Genomic DNA, 23,038 nt, shown 5'->3' on the forward strand with positions numbered 1-23,038 from the left:
TTATGATTTAGTCTATATTTTGCACGTGCACAGCCTTTGAAAAACATTGTTTTGGTTATAGTGTGGTACTGCTTATAGCATGAAAATTCACGACTCTGGCGACTTAGCGTATTTTCACTATTCTAAGCACCCTTCTTATTTTCTCCAAAAACATTTGGTACAAAGTTCGTGCGCTTGCTCACTCTGCCATCGAGCCAGAGCCGTCGGAAAGCTGAGGTGGTGCAGCGTTCGTGGCACAACCTCTGGTTGCTGTGTTTCGACACTCCACGACACATAGCAGCACAGAACGCCAAAAACACCAAAAACCGGCCAAAAGCGACCATGATAACTTAATCAGCATGTTGTCACGTGGGTTTGGTATCGGCAACGCTGGGCAGGTTTCGCAGGCATCGCGAGTGCGCATTGCTTTCTTTGTTTGATGTCAGTTGTTTGACAGCTCTAATGGAAGTTGGAATGAGTTTGAATCGAGCAGCCTACAGCTTGAAGTTGAACAAACTGTAATCACGTTTGCCGAAAATAATGCCAACCACAGTGCTGCTGCGGAATGCAGTGTGGACCGGGCCTGCATCATCAGGTGAAGGAAGCAGCAGGACCAGATTATCAAAGGTGCCGCGACACATCAGAAGTTCATGGGACGACAAGAGAGCCAGGGACCACAAGAGAGCCAACATCCACAAACAAAAGAAGTCTGTGAGTTTGTTCGAAGCAAACGATGCAGGGGCTTCGTTGTCCTTGCCGATGCAATCCAGATGAAAGCGATGATCACAACAAGAATGCAGATTCCCCACGTGGTGTTTCATGCAAGTCGAGGCTGGATGGAGCGTATGATGAGAAGAAATGGATTTTTCTGCGAGACACCACACAACAATATGCCAGAAGTTGCCAGTTGATTTTGAAGAAAAACTTATCGCTTTGCAGCAGTATTTGATGAAGCTCCACAGGAAACACAACCTCAAGCTCGGCCAGATCAGCAATGCCGATGAGGCGCTGGTGTATTTTGACATGCCGAGGGCGTGCACAGTTAATGAAGTAGGAGCCCGGAACTGAAGGTGAAAATGACAGGATACAAGAATCAGCATGTCACAGTGATGCTGTGCATAACAGCTGATGGCCAAAAGCGTCTGCCATACATCATCCTCAAAAGGAAAAACGTGCCAAAAAATTAATGTTTTCCTAAATATGTCATCATAAGAGTCCAGGAAAAAGGGTGGGTGACAGCTGAGCTGATGTCAGACTGGATTCGAGTCGTGGGGCAGCAGTGCATGCGATCGATGCTTCTGTTCGACGCGTTTCTCGGCCATCTTTCCCCAAAGGTAAAGAGCAAGCTTCAGAACAACTGCGACTTGGGTGTGGTTCCAGGCAGCATGACACCATTGCTGCAACCCTTCGACGTTTCAGTCAACAGACCTTATTTTAAAGCTAATCTTCGAGAGGAATACGAAGAATGGGTGAAGAACTCCAACCAGAAGAAGACGCCAACGAGAAAGCTGCAGAAAGTGTCCCAGTCAACCATCTGTGGATTTCGAACGCGTGGAAGCAGGCCAAAGTCGATGTGGTGGCCAAGTCATTTAAGAAGTGTTCTATCACAAACCACTTCAACAGGCCGGAAGATGACCTGCTGTGGGATACTGAGAGCGGCAGCTCAAGCGGTGGGTTCACTGTCTGCACCTAGGTATTTTTCTTTTCAATGTTTGCCAAATTAAAGCTTATTTGTCACGCCCGTTTCATCGAGACATCGCCGTGAAAAGAGGAGGGAGGTCATTTTATATTTTACGAATCTAAGCACCCCTTCTCACTCTCGGCATCGCAAATGTGAAAAAAAAGGGGGTGATTAGAATCGAGTAAATATGGTACGTTATACATGGCCTAAACTTCATCTTTGCCAGTAGTCAAATGACAGTGTTACTGTGTTTCACATGTACTTGAACAGAGAAATCAGTTGGCCCTAATCCAGAAATCTTTATTAGGACTCTAGAACTCATTTACGACCTTGGCAATGTAGATGAAAAAAAAAACATATTCCTCGCCTGCACCTTGACCATTATGTGCATCTCTGCATCATTCGTAACAACTTTGGCCCTTTACCAATGTTATAATTATAGTTCATTATGTTAGTGTCTCATCCTCTGCCACCAAACATAGAATACCTTGAACAAGGACAGCGTTTGCCTTGGAAACAATTAAACACCACAGAAAGCAAAAGCACACAAAGACAGCAATAAGCAAACAAGAATGCAACACACACACACCTCGGATGAGAAAGTAGCTGGCAGCAAAAAAGGCTGTTGTGACAGGGAAGAGCACAAGCGCCGATCGTGCGTGTGGATTTGCCGCTGAGACAAAACAGATTCCTGACACGGGGTCCCCATCCACCTGCAACAATAACGAGACACAGCGACAAAAGCACTGGGGTGAACACAACAGCACACAAGCAAAAGCTCAAACACACTGACGACAGAAAAGGCTGAAACAAGGGATGAATGTAGAATGCCGACAGGACAGCGACAGGACGAGTCATCCAGCCCAGCTCTAATACAGTCAATGGAGCGATGGAAGGCATTGGTTGGCGGTATAGTGAAATCTCCAATGTGTCAAACTTATTTTCAATTTCATGAGATTTCGTACTGAACTGCATGAGACTAGCACTGAGCACACTGATGAGTGAGTGTTCGTGGCACTGCGATAGACAGCCTGTGCCAAAAATGCCATTGCCTGTACTGGATGCCGAAGTGTCTGGCGCTAGTCACATGAAACTGTGCGAGAGCATCCCCGAAAGTGACCATTCGAGAATATGGCACCTTTTTTGGTCACTTGTGGGACTTCATTTATTTCTAGCAAGTCATTTATTTTGTTGCAAGTTCAATATTTCGGACTCGTGATTAGACGTTTAGGCAGTCACCAAGAGTCAGAACTAATGGCTGGCAACTGTATTCCACTAGTTTGCATTTTTTTTCTTCTTTTTCCAATTTGTAGCACTTTTTTGGGCACTGTCAGCGCCATTAGACACTCGACCTGATGTTTCCGAACGCCGCGTTAAATCACCGAAACCTCGACACGGCACACAAAGCAAACACCACCGTGCCGACACCAGTCGCACAAACGAAAAACGTGGCCTGCTCGCAGCGTCGTGCGCGAAGAAACAAATCAGCTGCTGGATTGTCTTGACGTGGCTTACTAAGCTGAAACCGGAACTGCTGTAGAGCCACTCTATCGAACCAGGCAGAAACGATGATGATGAGCGGGGATTTCCAGTAGCGCCACTTCGTGGGGCAGCAAGGAGGCTCCATTCAAAACAAAAATGGCGTTCAGCAAGTCGAACTATGCACCGGTCAGAGTCGGTGCATTATGCTCTTGCTCGAGTTGGCTCAAGGAGTGTCTGAAAAGTCAGACGAGAGGTTGCAAGGTGTCCAAACTTTCGGCAGTTGTTATACATTGTGGTCTATGGGGAGAATGGCGGTGCCGCGAAGCTGACCGAATAATCGGGCATGTCCGAATTTTTGAAGTCCGGAAAATCAGTCGGCGACTGTATATACACACACACACAGTAGAACACCACTGATACATTTTTCAAGAGACCATGAAAAAAAAAATATAAGAGCTGGGAAAATGTAAGTGTGAGGAAGGCCACCAATCACCACAGCTATTTCAGAAATTGCTCTGAGTGGCTGCCAGTACAGTTATTAGATGTCTCAGTGCTCGCAACGTGACCAAGGATGGTGTGGGCGCATGTGTATAATTAAGAGACATGTACAATGTTTTGTGACAGCAGCCCCTTTGAACTCTCAATATGCCTGACCAAAATATTTTGCTTATGCTTCACCGCACAACACGGCTCCATTGAGGCGAAGCCGATGATTATACTACGCATATGATCATTGCCGGCTCTAAAATAAATGTAATGCTGCACTCACTTGATTTCGCTCAGTGTGGTGGTTCCCGGTAGGCTTTCACTGATGTGCACTTCACTTCGGGTGCCTCGCCAACTGCTCTGTGCACATGTGCAGCACCTAGCTTCGTGCAACTTTGGTCGCTTATTGCAAATCATGGTCGATCACTGTAAGCTTCAGTCACTTACTGCAAACTTTGGTCGCTTATTGCAACTTGCCGATAGCTTTTTGCAACGTACAAGTTGTCTGCACCACTAAATTTACGTGACCTTCAGATTCCAGCGCAAAGTAAGACGCAGGAACATTACAGATTGGTGACGCAAGGAGAATACAGTTGCCGACTGATTTTTCGCACTCCAAAAACTCGGACATGCTCGATTATTCGGACTTTTCTGCGGCACCGCCATTCTCCCCATGGACCATAATGTATAACAACTGCCGAAAGTTCAGACACCTTGCAACCTCTAATTTGATTTTTTGGACACTCCTTGAGCCAACTCAATCGACGGCACTTGCCCCCACCGACTCTGACCAGTGCATGGTTTGACTTACTGAACGCCATTTTTGTTTTGAACTGAGCCTCCTTGCTGCCCCACGAGGTGGCGCTACTGCAAATCCCTGCTCATCATCATCGTTTCTGCCTGGTTCGGTAGAGTGGCTACAGCAGTTACAGTCTCAGCTTAGCAGGTCATGTCAAGGCAATTCAGCAGCTAATTTCTTTCTTTCTTCATGCACGACGCTGCGAGTAGGCCAAGTTTTTAGTTTGTGCAACTGGTGTCGGTGTGACGGCGCGGTAGTGTTTGCTTTGTGTGCTGAATCGAGGTTGTGGTGATCCAATGCGGCATACAGAAATATCGCATCAAGTGTCTAATGCCGCCAACAGTGCCCGTGCAGACTGCACTGGGGAATGCCGGCAAGTGTGGTACTAAATATACCCCAATGCCAATGGCAAAAAAGATTGCCATTGTGCCTCAAGTCCAGAGCGGCCGGTCTCAAAGTGGAGTTACCCGAGAATTTAATATTTCGAAGCAGACAGTCTCGGATTACATGCGAAATAAAATGAAGATTCTCAGCGAAGCAACTAAGTCTTCCTCCAGCTTGTAAAGGAAAAATTCCAGAGATGGCAGCCAATCGAAGCTCGAAGAAACCCTTCACATGTGGCTGTGTGCCACGGTCGCCAAGCGGATTCCTGTGCTTGGAGACCTGAAGAAGAAGGCAGACACGCTCGCTCTCCGGAAGAACATTGAGGGCTTTATGTTCAGTGACGGACGGCTCCGTAAACTTAAGAAAAGGTATGACCTCACTTTCAAGAGGATGTGTGGCAAAAGTGGTGCCGTCGAATGGACCCTTGTTGCAAATTATCGCACGGAGACTCCGGAGTCGCTGTTGTGCCAGTTTTCGCCAGACAATGTTTTTAACTGTGATGAAATAGCTCTATTCTATAAGATGCTGCTTGATAAGACCCTTTCTGTGTCTGGCGATCCCTGCCACGGTGGGAAGCATAGTAAAGAGCGTGTTACCATAATGGTAGGCAGCAACATGTCAGGGACAGAGAAGCTTCCGCTTTTAGTGATTGGAAAATCAAAAAGCCCGAGGTGTTTAAGGGGAGTGAAGTCGCTGCCCGTGTAATATGAGGCCAACACAAAAGCGTGGACCCCGCGGCAGCTCTTTAATGACTACATCAGCTAACTCAACAGGAAATTCAATTTGCAAAACCGGAAGGTACTGCTTTTTATAGATAACTGCGGTGCACATGGTCACATCCATGATCTTGAGTTCATTCGCTTGGAATTCCTGCCACCCAACACCCCGAGTGTCCTTCAGCCCATGGACCAGGGCGTTATAAAAAATTTGAAGGTCCTCTACAGAGCACGCCTCTTGAGCCGCATGGTCCTCTGCATCGATGCCGGCAAGCAATACGCTGTTAGCCTTCTGTCGGCAATAAACATGCTTGCGGATACCTCAAAGGCGGAGACCCCTGTCACTCTACAGAACTGCTTTCGGCATGCTGGATTTGTTGAGATCGATGAAGCAGGTGCCGTGGAGGCCCAGGATCTGTCGGCTTCCGATGTGCTCCCTACTGATGCTGAAAATGTTCTTCGAGACCTGCGCAGTGGTGGCATTGCAATTCCGGACACCGTCTCATTTTACAGTTTCACAGATGCTGACAGTTCTGAATTGGCATGTGCAGAACTCAACGAGATCATTCGTCAGGTTTCTGCTGCCCCGCCGGACAACGATTCAGAGCCGAAAGATGACGCACCATGTGCGCGGCTACCGTCGCATGCGGAGCTTGTACAAGCAGTGACTGTGCTTTCAGCCGCCTATAGTGACCGTACGACAATCTCCGAGATTAAGGCTTATCTGATTGCACGTAAACGGAACAGCGTGCAACAGCGCATTCACAATTTCTTCAAGCCTACTGCCGAGCCTGAATAAGAGCGTGGAAATAAAGTTTTTTCTTTTTCTGAATCAGTTTTTTTGGACACCCGCTTGATTGGACATTTTTGTTGTCTCCGTGAGGTCCGAATAAATGGTCGGCGACTGTACGTGGAAGTCAATGGGATTTAGGTTGGGACCAAGAAAACTTGACATAGCTGCTTGGAAAATGCAGCAGCGAGGAACGTATCAACGAGGTTCCGCTGTGTGTGGTTGTGTGTGTACATATATATAATATATGAGTGTAGGCTGCACTGTATATCTTGATTTCTATATATCCAAGTCACTGATAGTTGCTACATTCTTGTTATGCAATTCTAGGAAGACTACTGAGCATGTGCAGCACCATATTTTCTTGCCCAAAATAGGTAGGCAATAAATTTTGAGAAAACCTTTATGATATTTGTTGTTTGATTCAATATTCAGGTTTCTTTCTTCATTCTACATGAAATCTACTATTCGGTATTCACACTTCAGAGAGCTCGAGAGTAGCCAGTCATATGTACCAATCGCTGCACCTGAATAGGCAAGAGCCACCCACCAGCCCCAGGGCCATGACGATGATGAAGAGGACAAAGGGGACGCTCCAGGCAACCAGGTGGAAGTAGGCTGCCTTGGCCTGCAGGGGCGAGGAGGAGGGAGAAGAACCCTGCTGCAGCCGGTGCTCCCAGGCATAGGCAAGGAGAACCAGCCAGCAGAGGGATGCCAGGAGGAAGTAGTAACAGAGGAAGAAGATGGCCACGCATGACAGGTTCTCCCCTGAGCTGGGTAACGAAAAACATTGAAGGGTACACAAGGGAGGCAGGGAAAAAGGTGACACAACCACTTGTAAATGGCTTGTAGCACAAGCAGGACACACACTACCTTTTTCTTCTCCCCCTTGCCTCTGAAAATGACATATTACTTCCTGTGACTTTGCTGCTACCAGTATTCCCCTTAACGTCCCTGTAGGACGAGACAGCTGGCTGCATCACACCCCAACCTTTCCTATTTTTGCTTCATACTCTCTCATACTCTCCCCGCCACACCTGCAACAAATCCAGTGAGGCAATGGTGACAAGAGTATAACGGTGACAGAAGCAAGAATGCCTCTTTCTGTTGTTTTACAGGTCTGTTGTTTCCCTTCATTTCCATCAAGGAGCTAAGAGCCAAAGGAACAAAAAACCTTGCATGCAACCACATTATTCCACAGTCAGGTTCATTTTCACCAGTTCTGGACCCTTTTGCTGGTAAGTTGTGTGCCTGATCATCCATGCTACAAGAGACTGGAATTTTCAGTTCCCTGCCTTCTCGATTGTTTGCGATCCGAATGGTAACTGAGCAGGACAAAACGGACATAAAAACACTAGGGAGTGGAGCATGCCATTAGTACTGCTGTACATTGTGCTGGCTGGATCAGTTGCACAACAACTCTCACATTAAAATGCCCTCTGCAACTGGGATAGACCATTCTGGATACAAAGTAAACAAAACCAATCTTACCTGCCACCCTGACACTCTGCAGGTACAGTCAAGCCCATTTATAATATGTGGCAAAACAATTTATTGCATGAAACTATAATTATGATAACACAGTGGCACAAAAAACGCAAAGAGGGAACAGACATCAAAACATTTTAATTAGACAGAATGAGGTACAGTCGAACCCCCTCACCCATTACCGGTTTTAACAATATATCACCATGCTGCATGCAGTATACTCGTGTTTTATAGGGGTGGAAGAGAGACTGGCGAGGGGCACGTGAGATGCACTGCAGCTAAGGCACAACAGCCTGCGTTTTTTCTTTTTTTTTTCCCTAGGATTTCGCGTTCCTCTTCCTACCAGCACAAACACACAGTAGCTAGATTTATTTGTTATAACCAATAATGCGGCATGGGAACACTATAGTAAGCAGTCTATTTTACCATAGAACACACACAAAAGTTCATGGCATCAAGGCTGCTCACTGTTACATCAGACATACAGTCAAACCTTGATGTAACGAAGTCGGATTTGCAGCAAAAACTTTGCTAAATTGGGAATCTTGTTAAGTTGAGGTTTTTTTTAAAGATTTAGCAGTAAAGATAATTTCACAGGTTCCCAGAACATTCCTAGTACAGTCAAACCTCGATATATTGAACACGGGATATATCGAATTATTGCATATATCGAACACTTTCCATATCCCCTGGAAAATGGCATGCATCTTTAATCTTTCTTTATTTCGAATGGGGTAGGACGTAAAATAGATATATCGAACTCCGCAACCCTAGACTACGTGCGCTCTGTTGACAGGCGGTGAGCTTTCCCGCAACACCCTCGAAGATAGCAGTGGTGCGATGGCTGTTCCCGGCTGCTGCGCACTATAGCTGAACACATCAATCGCGCCAAGGGTGCCATTTGAACGTAGCGGCGCACATACCAGGCGGCTTGGCTAGTTCGGCAACGTCAATGACCCGCCGCCTGGTTCCACGGAGCAGCCGCACTGACTGCTCCGTGGAACCGCGCTCTGCGCCTGCCGTGCCTCGTGAGAACTGGCAGTTTGCATCCACAAAGAAATGTGACAGCGAGCGCTCACTGGGCTTACTCATAGACGACTTGGCAGATGCCACTTAATACTTCGTTACTGACAGTGTTTCAGAATGCTTCGACTGAGGGACGTGGAGATCGCAGCAGAAGTAGCGACTAAACAAAGGCGCTGCCTAGGTTGATCCTGCAAGCGCTGATGTTGCTCCGCTCCCGACTACAACTGAGGCTGTAGCTGCTTTGGCCGTTCTGTGCCACCGGTTTATTGCTTGTGGATATTTTAGACTATGTTGAGGACTCCGTGTTTAAGCACGCGGCTGCCAATAAGAAGCAGGCTACACTGCTGCAGTACTTTGTCAAATAAATAAATACTTTGTGTGAAGCTTCAAGTGAGTATTTACTGCGTCACGATTGGGGCGCAAGTGGCGATCGTTGTACTAAGTGTGCGGTCGGTTGCGCTGCACGTGATTGGCCTGGACCACACCGACTTCGTATGGCTGACGAAATAGGCGCAGCCTACGCGGCACAATCGATTGTGCACTCCCGGATGACTAAGTCAGTGCGGCGCAGGCACTTCAACAACAGATTGAACTACTCCAGAGGAAGTACCGGACCCAGCAGAAGGTGATCCAAAAGCAACAGCAGCAGCTTCAGGAGCAGCAGCACCAACTCGATGATCCCATGCAGCAGCATCCACGCCACACCATCACAACGCTGGCCGCACCTACCGGCTCCGTTGAAAACATCAGAACCCCTGCAGTTGGCACCTAGGATGCTGCTCCGCTCGGCAGGTCACTGTCAAGCTCCCGCCGTTTTGGGCGGACTCACCTGAACTATGATTTATGTGTCGAGGCCCAGTTCTCCCTGGCGCATGCCACCCAAGCCCAAATGCACTACAATTACTTCGTCGCTCACCTGGACACTTGCTACACCAACAAGGTCTGGGCTATCCTCGCCAACCCGCCAGCAGCCAAGCTTCATCAGCACCTCAAGATTGAACTCGCCTGCTGCCTTTCACTGTCGGAAGACCAGAAACTGCAGCAACTCATGCAGTACGCAGAACTCGCTGAGCAAACCTTCCCAGTTCCTCTGCCACATGCGTGCTCTCGTGGACAACACACAATTCTACGATTCTCTCCTGCAATAATACTCCTTCAAACACTGTGGCTTCAACGAATGCCACCACACGTCCAGGTCATTCTGCAGACTCAGCTTACGCTACCTCTAGACCAACTTGCCAAGATTGCTGACCGCAGCATCGAGGTCTCTTTGCTGCAGCTGTCGCCCATCGTCTAGGCTGTTGCCGCACCGCTGGATACCACAGAGCTTGTACAACAAATCAGTGATATCACCCGACAGCTCAGCGCTATTCAATGATACCTGGATCAATGGCCACCAATGTGCCCCCACTACCACTCACAGATACATGACGTAACAGCAGCTCACCGCAGCAGCTCACCGCAGCAGCCTGATGACACCAGCCAATACTACTACTATCAATGTTTCAGGGACAAAGGTCGACACTGTCAACCACCCTGCTTCGCTGGACATCAGGCAAACACGCCAACAGCAGCTCATAGACGCGGCTGCAAGCTGCCAACTTGGAGGCCGCCGCATCTTCCGAGTTCCTTGTTGACTGCGGCTCCACCATTTGCTGATATCTACGAGTGCACAGGCGCCGACTCCCCCCCCCCCCCCCCCCCCCCGCTCCTTTAGTATTATTACCAGATTGTTTTCTTACCCACATCATTTCAGGTTTCTTTTGAGTTGCATCTACCTTTCCACTTAAAACGTTATACCGGCTAGAAGCTTGCTGCATCATTGTTGGTGTGGACATGCACGGCTGTTAGTTCATGTTTTCGCTTTCTTTCTGCAAAGCCTGACAGCAGAAAGACATGTGCATTAAAGCACCAGCAGCAGCTACTTCATTCGTTTAGTTCTTTATTCTTCTTTATTTTGGTATATTCTTTATTTTTTGCTATATCAATAGTCGGACACTGTGCTCGACATTGGCAAGGTAGCCAAAAGCTGGCAAGCTTGAAGAATGAACGTTTATTTTCAGTTTATGTCTGTCACAAAGTGCATGCCCACGTCCATCTCGACATAGCCGCCATTGCCGCCGCAGCCGCAGCGCCACTTACAGGGTGGTAGGGAGGCAAGCTCCCTATTGTTCCTGAACTCGCCGGACCGGTTGGTCGCATGGGTCGCCAGAGCGCGATGAGGGACGGGCTAGCCACGGTGAGCGGGCAGAGTGGTTTGGAAGATGGAGCAGCGTGGTCGTGCACCGAGAGACAACTGACGATGTGGTCGGCAGGCCGAGACCCCCAGGCCGAAGTCTTCGCCGGTAGATCGACAGACGGCGCAAGCCCGTCAAAATCTTCAGCAGCGAGGTACTAGCAGCCCCACGCTTCTTCAGATCGGGATCTCGGCAAGCACGCCACAGATAAGCCTCGTGTTCCAACCTTCTCTCAGAACTTTCCGCCAGAGTCTTCTTTTTTTGCGTTTCATCTTTCATTTACGTACTCATCACGTGTTTATTTTGTATGTTCTCTTAGTGCAATGTTTACTGCGTTTATTGTCGCGTGTATTTTTCATTTGCGCCGCATACCTTTTTTTTCTTGCGTGAGTGCTATAAATTCCTACGTGGTGGGCTTTGTGTCGTGCGTTGCGTCAGAGTTGGTGTCGTGTGTGACCTGCACGCCTTCCGCGAGGCTTTGCAACATCTTTTAGTTTGCATATTCTTTTTTTCATCATGTCTCTGGCCTGATTTTCTTTCATTAAATTGAGTGTGTGTTTTTACATCGCCTCTTGTCTCATGCCTCTGGTCCATGGTCGATCAGGCGTGGACCTTATCGCTGGTCAGCAGTCAAGCCATCCGTAAATGCACGCGGGGTAGGTTTGTCGTCGCCCCATCCCCTCCGGTTCGGAGAACGCAAATACATTACCACCAACCTCTGATAACTGGCATGACAGGACTTGCTGACTGCGACTTTCCATGACTACAAGGCACAGCGGGTGGAGCAGATGCATACCGCCAAGGCGGAAGAAGGCCGTGAGATGACCGATGGGCTTATAGATGAATTAGAGCGCATTGTGTCCGTCGGGAGGCAGATGGGCCTTGAAGGCCCAGCTCACTGGGAGTTAATGTGCGAGATACGCTCTGAGGAAGAAACAGATTGCCGCAAGAGCTGCAACAACACAAGGCCGATGAGGGCGATTGGGCACGGTCTTCCTGGGGCGTCCTCGAGTTGGAGAGGGAGATCACGCTGTTGCGTGTGAAGGAAGACCGTGTTGAAAGCACTCGCAACTCAGAGGGTCTGCCGGACTTGACCGCCGCTGCTGAGAAACCTCATCCCTCGGGAGTGAGCCTTGATCAGGTTTGTGACCAGCCCGAATCCCCCCTCATGCCTCAGCCCTTGGGTGACAGGGCTCTCGAAGCGAACGAAAGGCCGGTGCTTAGAGAATTGGACGGTGTGGTGGTTAACGATAGTCAGAAGCTTGCCACGAAAAACGCCAGCCGCCGCGCAGGCAAATTGTGCCATCGCAGGCCGAGAGAGGCGCGGCGGAGGCCAGTGAGTTACCGCACACCGCGGTGGTACAAGGTACGGACTGCTGGCAGATTGCAGGGGGTGAGAAAGAGGCCGTCAATCAAAACGACAAAGAGGTCGCAACGGCAGAGACGACGACAGAGTTCGGCGGTCGCGGGGCAGCGCTCGTCGCCATGAAGGAGGGTGAGATCGAAATATTCGGCTCATCTGCGGCACGTGCCACTGAGCCGCACTATTCATAGCGCCCGGTTGGTCATGCACTGTGCTTGGGTGAGGACCGGGCAGGGGTCAGCGTACCCCAATCACCGAGCCAAAAGCAGGCAGCCGGGGCGCGAAACGGCATGTCGCTGCAGGGCGCTTTTTGTGTTTCGCCACCTTTGCGTCGGGAGTACTCGGGGGATGGCAGGAATGCGACCCCAGCGAGTACGACTAACTATATGAACTATATCGGCCTTCATCTTCAAGACTGCCACCATGGTAGCTACCGACTGCACCTGCGTTATGGAATGGCGCTGTGATTGTCAAATTATGTGCGCCCTCCCCCCCATCAGCTATAAAGGAGCTGTAACAAGTGTGAAATTCATCAGTACGGAGCGGTCCAGGCAACTGGAAGCATCAGCAAGCATTACCATATTTACTCGCATAATGATCGCACCCCTGAATTTTGTCGTCAAAATACGATTTTTTTTTTCCCTGTATAATAATTCCACCCCGAACTTGTCGCAGCGATATGTCGTGTGCCAAGTCTAGCTAATGATGATCACACTTACCATCTGTCAAATGCTGTCAAATGCTACGCGAATGACTCTTGAAGACATACCAAGCAGTCTGCATGCACCAAACATTCTTAAGCAGATGACCAATTTCATTCCTTTCATCACTTTCCGCATTCCCATGAAAGAAAAAAGCTACAACCAAACTTGCCTTGGCTTTATTACTTTTAGGCTTCATAATGGTTTAGGTCAACAACAACAAAAAAGGCACCTTTCAATTCTTCTCGTCTGCACTCGTGAGCACGGAACAAATCAAGAGCGGCAACTATAGTGACCATGTTTACACTAATACGTTAGAAGTGTACCCTATTCATACGCCAACGCTTGTAACACAGCTAAGATATTCGCCCACCCTTAGCAGAAACATGCCGTATTAGGATAGTAACAAATGCCGCAGTTTCTGCAGCAAGCCCGCCATGTGTTTCTATGTCACTAGCAGCTACGCGCACCCATCTCTGTTTCTGTCCCCTCAAAGTGGACATGGCTACGGTATTGTCGCAAACTTGCCGATATTAACAATATTATTCATTACTGATACGGAAGAAACTATTTCTATGCACGTAATGTACTAATGCATCACGAGAAGAACAAAAATCGCGTTTGGCGCGTTTGGCGCGTTCGACTTGCTCCGCTGGCCGCTATATTTGTTTTGTTGTCCCGCACTGTTCTGTTACAATGGCAGCCGCATGCTTGTTGACCTGTTGTCATCCCGCAGCAAACGCGGTATGAAAAAAAATATTTTCGCGGGAAATTTAACCTGCGTAATATCGTACCCCTGAATTTGCGTCAATTTTTTTTTACAAAAAAGTGTGATCATTATGCGAGTAAATAAGGTAATTGTTTTTTTCAAATCGTGCAGGTAAAGCAACTTGCATCTTTTCACAATAACCTACCAGAAGTGCCTGGATCGCTCCGTAACTGCTCTTTTAGTCCGTTATTTGACTGTCTGACCAGTGCAACTTGCCTTTGATAATGACGGACAAGCCATTGACTACAATTAAGGAATTGGCAAAGTTGTTTACTGATCTATCAGGCAAGGTTGACTCACATGGATCTACTCTGAGAGATGAGATGCAAGAGATAAGGCAATCCCTTCATTTCCTGAACTCTCACTTTCAAAGTTTCAAGGCAACAATTGATGCTATGAAGAAAGAACTAGCGTTGCTAAAGAAAGAAAATAATGCACTACAAGGTAAGCTTGAAAGCACCCGCTATGAAATAATCGAGCTGAAGCAATATACACAACAACAAAATTTGGAAATCAAGGGACTTCCCTTAAAACGAAATGAAAACCTCGTCGAAGTATTGACATTTGTTTGTCAAAAGCATGACATTTCTATCAGTGAAACAGACTTTGATGTGATTCATTGTGTTCCTAGTAAAGACAAGAACCGGCCAAATGTTGTAGTTAAGTGCATGTCTTGTTCTATTCGAGAACGCATAATTAAAGGATTCAAGAAGAAAAAGATAAGCCCTCAGGATTTTGGATACGATGGCTCAGCGAATGTGTACATTAACGAGCACCTCTGCCCTGAAATGAAAACACTATTAGGGAAAGCTATCACCAGGAAAAAGACAAACAACTGGAAATTTGTCTGGGTTGCAAACGGAAGAATTCTTGCCCGAAAGGCTGAGAATGCATGGGTTGTCAATATTCGTAATGATAATGACCTATCACTTATGTGTTAGTTTTTTGCATTAACATGGCTACCATAGTTCGGTCTGCTAATGATTTCCTGAACAGTTCCTCCTGTTACACTTTAATTCATTGTAATGTACGTAGTTTGCTCAAAAATATTGACAATCTTTGCTCTCTTCTGCCATTGCATACATTCCTGTTTGATGTTATTGTTACCTCAGAAACATGGCTGCGTTCAGACAATTGTGCCATATACCCGGATATGCATTCTTTTCCACTCGTCGAAGTACGGTAAATAGGGGTGGCAGCGTTGCACTATTTGTGAGGTCTTCTATATCATGCTCAGGGATTAAGGAGTACTCTTACTCATACGTGAATGAATTTGATATGCATGTTGTGAATTCTCAATGCTTCATTGGAGCGGTAATTTATCGTGCTCCTAACAAGAACAAATCAGCTTTTATGCAACATTTTGAACATTTATTAGTTTATTTAACCAATTTAAATAAACAAATAATAATATATTGAGACTTTAATATTGATGCTATAAAGGAACATGAGAGTGATTATTTTAATCTTGTTAGATCATATGAATTCCATAACGTCATTAAAACCCCAACACGTATAACTTCATTGACATCCACACTGATCGATCATATATTGTGCAACTTTAACACCAATTCAAGCTGGTGTAATGTTTATGATTCGGCTATAACCGATCACTATGCTACTGCCATCTTTTTTCGTCGATCTACTCATTCTCAGGGCCATTCTCATATTTCTCATCGAGTTAACTATCCAGTATTACGTCAGTGCCTTTGCAGAAACGTTACGCAGAAAAGTGCAAATCAGCAATTTGACAGTTTCAGCAAAGTGTTGTGTGACGCATTAGTGCAATCGCCAAGCACCTTAGAAAAAAGATATTATAGCATTCATATCAGTCCTTGGATGACGAAAGGACTGCTAAAATTAATTAAAGATAAAGACTTTTGGCACACTAAAGTAAAGTCACATAGCGGTACTAAATATTATGAACAAAAATTTAGTATGGCTCGAAATATAGTAACTAGCGCTATACGTATTCGTAAAAGGAGTATTACACAAACTTAATAGTCCACACTTGTGGTAATTCAAAGGCTACATGGCACATTATCAACTCGGTAATTAAGCCATCGGTTACAGAATATACAATGCCAGACTTGAAAATCTTAGGAATGTCTATGGAATCCTTAGTATCGCCGTTTAACTTGTACTTCTGTATGATTGGTATAGCAATATCTAATAATGTACCTCTTCTTTTGTCTATTACCTACCCGGAAAGGACCACAAACTCATTTGGTTTTGTGGACATTACAGCGGAGGAGATAGTGTCCCTAGTTAACGGCATGCCATTCAAGCATTCTACGGGTCACGATGAAATATCCACAGTGGGCTTTTTAAAGCATTGTATCGATATACTGTGCAAGCCACTAGAAAAAATATTCACTCTGTCTTTATATACTGCTACCTATCCAGACTTACTAAAGATCGCTAAGGTTATTCCAATTTACAAAAATGGGGACCATAATTTATTAGAAAACTACCGTCCTATATCTGTCTTAAGTTGCTTAAACACAGTCTTTGAAAAACTTATTTCCCGACGAATCACTTCATTTCTTGAACGTGAATCCACTTTGTCTTATTGCCAGCATGGTTTTAGAGCTAAAAGATTGACAAGCACAGCAGTATTAGCTTTGTCTGACTACATAAATTCTAACTTGAACAACAACAAAAGTATCCTAGGCATATGTCTAAATGTGCGAAAAGTGTTTGACACTGTAGGTCATGACATACTGCTAAATAAGTTAAAATGCTGTGGTTTTCGAGGTCTAACTCTTCAATTTTTCCACAGCTATCTCAATAACAGAAAACAACTAGTTGTCATTGCAGATACCAAATCAGACGTTTCTGACATTGTTACAGGGGTCCCACAAGGCTCAGTGCTGGGCCAATATCTTTTCTTTATTTGTAAACGATCTTCCTGATGCCTTAGAAAACTTCTCTGCTGTGATGCATGCAGACGACACCATTCTACTTTGTGCGCTTGACTCCTTGGACAAAACATTTCAAGTGGCTAATAATGAACTTCGCAGTGTTAACCAGTGGTTCGCGCCCAATAATCTAACTCTGAATACCAAGAAAAGTAAATATATTCTCTTTACTTCTTCGTGGAAAGCACCACTAAGAGACTGTCCTTCGATTTCTCTAAACCGTAATATACTTGAGTGGGTGAGTTCAATTCAATACTTGGGTGTCACACTAGATGAGCATCTTCATTGGAAGCCTCACATTGCATTGCTGTGTAAAAAGTTGAGCAAGGCTTGTTTTATGTTGTACAAATGCCGTTATTACTTCGACACTGCCACTCTGAGCGCAATTTACTTTATCATATTCTATAGCCATCTATCCTATTGTATTGCATCTTGGGGTAACACGTACCTTTCATATGTAGAGCATATTGTACTTCTTCAAAAAAAAGGCCTTGCGATTTATGACTTTTTCGGATTACAATGCTAAATCAATGCTGCTGTTTCAAAGTTTAAATATACTACCTTTTAATTTATTACTGAACTTTAAAACTATATTGCATAGTCATAATAGTATAACCACTAAATGTCCTTTGAGTTTATCAAATTTTTTACATTTCAGAAGCAATGCATGCAGCGCACTTAAGGGAAAGTTTCTCTTGCCAAAAATGCATAATGTATATGGAAGGCGAAGGTTAAACAAAACTGGAGCACTCCTATGGAACAGCTTACCATTGGAAGTAAAAGAAGCAAAATGTTTTTCAATATCAGTGAAATCCCATTATCACTCACAACAACTATTACCTGCATAGGGTTTTCATCTCGCTGGTGTACATATCTGTTTTCCTTTTTCACTTGCAGTGTATAATTTACTAAATACAAATTCCTTTCTGTAGGTTTTTGTAGCTATTACACGTACCCTGCCTTGTGTTTATAAATGAATATGTATATATATATATATGATTTTTTTTATACTTTGTCGTATTCCCGTTAAGATTGTGAATTATAACTAGCATGGATCCCAACTAGCCTTGAGCTACGGATTCAGATGTCCTGTACAACACTTCCTGTGTACTTTTTCTATTTTGAATAAACTTCAACTTCAAAAAAGAGAAGCAGGAATTGAGAAGGGCAACCGGCACTTAATTTATAATTGAGTTTTGTTGCCCTGGCCATGTTCTTTTTTTTTTCTTGTAGTGCATTTGTTAAATAGTTTATTTTGCTGCTCTTTAGCAATCTCTCTGTATTTTTTGTATATCTTTGGGGGGGGGGGGGGGGAGATACGTGTTGCATGTCAAGTGCGCATACTGGCTCTGCCGTGGTTTGCGCCAGTCACATGGCCCAAAGGGACAATTTTGGTGGTGTAAGGGAAATATGGCAGCGCACTTCAAAACCACAATGGAACACAGAATGGTTATACCAACACGAGCGCTGCACTGCATGTCCTAAGCAGCCTCTTAAGCTGAATATTGAATCAGATTACCCTGATACTGAAACCGTCTAGCGCATGCAAATTTTGGTAATGCTGCCTATAGATATTTAATTAGTGATAGAAATCACGAGTACGTTCAGTTTGCAATAGGGAGTCCACAATTTTCAAAAGTAACCCAAGTAACCAAACATTTATGACACCTTCCTGCTTGATTTATTAAAGTAAAACATGTACATTAAACCCTACCTAGTGAAAACAGATAGAAGCAATGATATTGAGCAAATGAGGAGGGGGGGGGGGCTACAAACACAAATCCAGCACTCTGCCGTGCCTTCAGGATGTCAGCAGCAGTGTGCATCTGCCATGCCTCTATACTCTGGTCAATCATTGCAGCCGCTTATTAAGGCCAGTTAATTAAAATTAAAATTACCACCAGTTATTAGGCGTATTGAAGCTCGTACTGTCACAGGAGACAGCGGGCGTAGGTGTGTATAATTAAAGGAAACATACCATGCCCCTTGACAATTGCCCCTTTAAACTTTTGGTATGCTTCCCTGCACAAAACTGATGTACAGACGTCCTCATGTCAAGTTTCGTCCTAGACGCCAGCACTCGTTTCTCCCCTGGAGGAATATTTCACCTCCCATGGGTGTAGGTTTCTGTCGCTTCTCTCCAAGGTCGTGCTAGCGCTTAGCTCACGCTGCGTGCGAAACGTCTCTTGTTTACGATGGCGTCTCATCGGAAGACTGCAAATTAATATTGTGTTGTTAACTTCCACAACAGCAATGTAAACGCGAAAATGTTGATACCACCAGTGAAATTCTACCAATCCCCAAGAAAATGGTATGAAAAAGGCAGACAAGAGAGATCTGCGGTGCGCCGAACAAAGTAAACAACTGGCAAACGAAGCGATCTCGTTCAATGATTGCTCGTGAGTATATGATGATTTTTACATGTAACCCACATGTATTTCACGATTACTGTGTATATAAACTCCTTTTTCAAATAAGAACTTTCAGTTGTTGAACCAGCACTTGTGCTGTCTTCTTTCTCTATTGCGTTGGTGTGTGCACTGCTCAAGAATGGAAACGTCTGCTGCATGCGCTAGCAGTGGTTGGAGTTCACACGTGCCTGTATGTCCATGATGCATTGAACATGACTGGAGTTCATTCCTGCATCAGCACTGCACCAATCGATCGAGTTGCTGGAGGATACACACCCGCGTCTTGGTCGCGCCGGCATTGCTGAAGCAGAAATGATTGCTAATGTTTTCAACTTCCATCTCTTGACCACTGTTAAAGAATTACTAGACTATTTACGCTGCTGCCTCTATTTTATATTTCAGGGGATGTACTAGTTAAAGTTGTGTATGCATGTTGTATTTGTGCTATGCGGTGACATATTTTGTATATTTCGGCACAGTGACAATGGAAGTCCGTGGTCGCCAACAGAGACAATTTGTAGCAGACATTTTGAGGAAAACTGCACAAATGACTTTAGCCAACATGCACCCTTTGTGCTGACGATTTTTCCGGCGACACATACGATGTCATTTCCAATTAATTGCTCTGGGTCACCTACCTGGCTAAGCAAACGCTGCCCTTTAGCCACACTGCAGCCACGAAAATAGTTGTCAACCGCACAAATCTTCAGAAGAACTTCAGTTTGGCTTATTTGGTGTTTACTGCATACTATATTGCCACATGGTGTGGTGCAGCAAGAGACTGAAGAAGAGGAGAACGAGGTTTATCTCGGCATCGCGCGTCGCCGCTTGCGTTTTCGTAAAGTGCAACCGCCTGTATCTTGATTCAGCTTCTATACTCCAGCAGGGTACACGTGACAATTTGGTGGAGCTTGCTGGGTATGCTCAACTTATGCAGGAGACCCCAATGGACAGCAAGAACCTCGCCCCACAGTTGGAGTTGACTCCAGTTCACCGCACAAGCCGGCGCATCCGAGGCCTCGCCCCAGAATTTGGAAAGCTCCAGGAAAAAGTGATGACTGCAACCACTGCGACTTCTACGGAGCAGGTGACACCGACTTACCTAACGCTGCTGAACCCCCAAGTGCCGATGGCTTTTCAAGGCGACACATTTGAAGACGTGGAAGATTGGCTGGCGGAGTTCGAGCGTGTGGCTGCGTTTGACGAGTGGGACAACAACGCCAAATTTCGGAACGTCTACTTCAGCCTCCAGGATGGTGCTCGCACATGGTTTATGAACCGCGAAAGTGCCCTGTCATCCTGGCCTGAGTTCCAGCGCAAGCTACTGGAGACTTACTCCAGCCCCGATCGCCGTGAAAAAGCGGAGCGGTCTCTTCAGTCACGCGTTCAAAAGTCTAACGAGAGCGTCCCGGTGTACGTGGAGGACATGACGCGTCTCTTTTAGCGTGCCGATCTGAGCATGTCAGAAGAAAAGAAGGTGCATTATCTGATGAGAGGTGTAAAGGAGCAGCTCTTTGGCGGTCTTGTTCGGAATACGCCCAAGAATGTTGCGGAGTTGCTCACAGAAGCCACCGCGATGGAGAAGATCCTTCAGCAACGGTCGAACTTGTACAACCGACAAGTAAACGCCGCCAGCACTCCGGATACGCCGGTAGGCTTAGGGTGCGACGTCGCCTTGCTTTGCGAGCTGATTCGCTCAGTGGTTCGCGACGAGCTGCAGAAGCACCACGGTACGTCACCACCTCCAGTCAGCTCCCTCGCCAGCATCGTACGCAACAAAGTACAGCAGGCACTGCAGGCATCTCTTTCCAGCAGTGAAGCACCACCTCTGCCAAGCGAATCCCGGCGAAAGACGTACGCAGAAACAATACTGAGCCCCGTCCAAACTTTCGCACCTACTTATGTGGCACCGCCAGTCGCGTTGCAATCGGCGCAAGCTGCTCCGACAACTTCGCTACCATACCTCGACGATTGCCGAACACCTGCGAGGAAATCAGAGGTTTGGCGAGCACCCGATCGACGACCGCTGTGCTACCACTGCAGTGAAGCTGGTCATGTGTATCGGGAGTGCCCCTACCGACGACTCGGACTGCGGGGTTTTTCTATCGATTCACCTCGACCTTGGTTCGACCAAAGGCCACCCGACATCGCAGAATTCCTCGAACAGCAGCGCACACCGGGCCCATCGCAGCGGCAGTCACGCTCACCCTCACCACGGCGATATTTCTCTGCTCGCGATACCACCTCGAGGACGACGCAAGGGCGATCACCAAGTCCACACCGGGAAAACTGACGTCAGCAACCTTCCGAGGCGGGGCCGCTGATACTCGACGCGCTCAAGACCTCCTATCGTGCCGACCGCAGGATAGTTTCCGCGAACAAGATTTCACTGGACATACCTGTGTTGATCGACGGCAAAAAAGTGAGTGCACTTGTAGATACCGGCGCCGATTACTCTATTCTTAGCGGAAAACTGGCGAGCGTTCTGAAAAAAGTTACGTTGCCCTGGAATGGGGCACCAGTTCGTACGGCAGGTGGCCACGTCATCACACCGCTTGGCCTATGCACGGCCGGAGTAGAAATTCGCGGTGCTGCTTTTCTCGCCACTTGTCTGGTTCTACGCGAGTGTTTCCGCGATTTAATCCTTGGGATGGATTTTCTCTGGGAATATGGCACCATTATTGACCTCCGCGAGCGCTGCATCACTTTCTCGACACAAAGGGCAACACACACCGACGCCGTTGGACACAGATCCGCACTTCACATTTCAGACGAGAGCATCACGATACCGCTGCGTGCGAATGTTATGGTTCCGGTCAAGTCCGACGAGCTACAAGATGGTGAAGCCATTGTTGAAGGCAACATTTCTATGTTGCTGGCACAAGGTATTTGTGTAGCGCAAAGCCTTGTGGAACTTCGTGAAAGTCAGACAACGGTCCTCGTTACCAACTTTACCTTTGAGCATCGGCACATTTTCGTGGCACTGCCATTGCCTACGCCGAACCATCAACGGACATCGTCGAGTGCTTTGCTTCTGAGGTGGACACAGACCACGGTTCGCTCAGAGACATCGATATAAACTCCGAGCCTACGGACGACCAAAAGAGCGCACTGCAGGAACTCTTGAACGAATTCTGTGCGTGCTTTGCTCGAGCTACTAAGGTGGGCCAAATGCCAATCCAGAAGCACCGAATAACGACATCCACCGACGCACGTCCCATCAAACAATAGCCTTATCGTGTCTCGCCGAAAGAACATGAGGCAATTCAAACCCAAGTCAAGGAGATGCTAGATGATGGTGTCATTCAGCCTTCACACAGTCCGTGGTCCTCCCCGGTCGTTCTAGTCAAGAAAAAAGACGGAACGCTTCGTTTCTGTGTTGATTATCGACGCCTCAACGACGTTACCAAGAAGGACGTGTACCCACTACCATGTATCGATGACTCTTTAGACAGGTTGCGGCGAGCTAAGTATTTTTCGTCTCTCGATCTAAAGAGCGGTTACTGGCAAATTGAGGTTGATCAACGAGACTGCAAAAAAACTGCTTTCGTCACTCCAGATGGACTTTACGAATTCAGAGTACTTCCTTTCGGTCTGTGTTCGGCACCAGCAACTTTCCAGAGAATGATGGACACCGTTCTCGCTGGTCTAAAGTGGCAAAGCTGCCTCGTCTACCTTGACGACGTGGTTGTTTTTTTGGCGACATTTGACGACCACCTGAAACGAGTGCGGTGAGTTCTCGAAGACATCCGATCGGCTAACCTCACCCTTAAGCCTCAGAAGTGTCATTTTGGCTACAAGGAGC

General features: G+C 46.6%; 1 protein-coding gene across 2 annotated transcripts in view; it reads right to left on the reverse strand.

The window, feature by feature from the left end:
- Window positions 1-23,038, reverse strand: part of smo (smoothened, frizzled class receptor) — a 164,465-nt gene that overhangs the window by 117,877 nt on the left and 23,550 nt on the right. The window contains exons 5-6 of one of the 2 annotated variants that reach the window (XM_075690863.1): window positions 6,868-7,090; window positions 2,250-2,373 (exon numbers count right to left, since the gene is read on the reverse strand). In XM_075690863.1, coding sequence (XP_075546978.1) covers window positions 2,250-2,373; window positions 6,868-7,090 — 347 coding nt within the window. The remainder of the gene's footprint in view (window positions 1-2,249; window positions 2,374-6,867; window positions 7,091-23,038) is intronic. The other variant, XM_075690864.1, reaches the window with a different exon arrangement.

This window comes from Dermacentor variabilis, chromosome 4 (genome assembly GCF_050947875.1).
Source record: "Dermacentor variabilis isolate Ectoservices chromosome 4, ASM5094787v1, whole genome shotgun sequence".
Lineage (NCBI taxonomy): Eukaryota > Metazoa > Arthropoda > Arachnida > Ixodida > Ixodidae > Dermacentor > Dermacentor variabilis.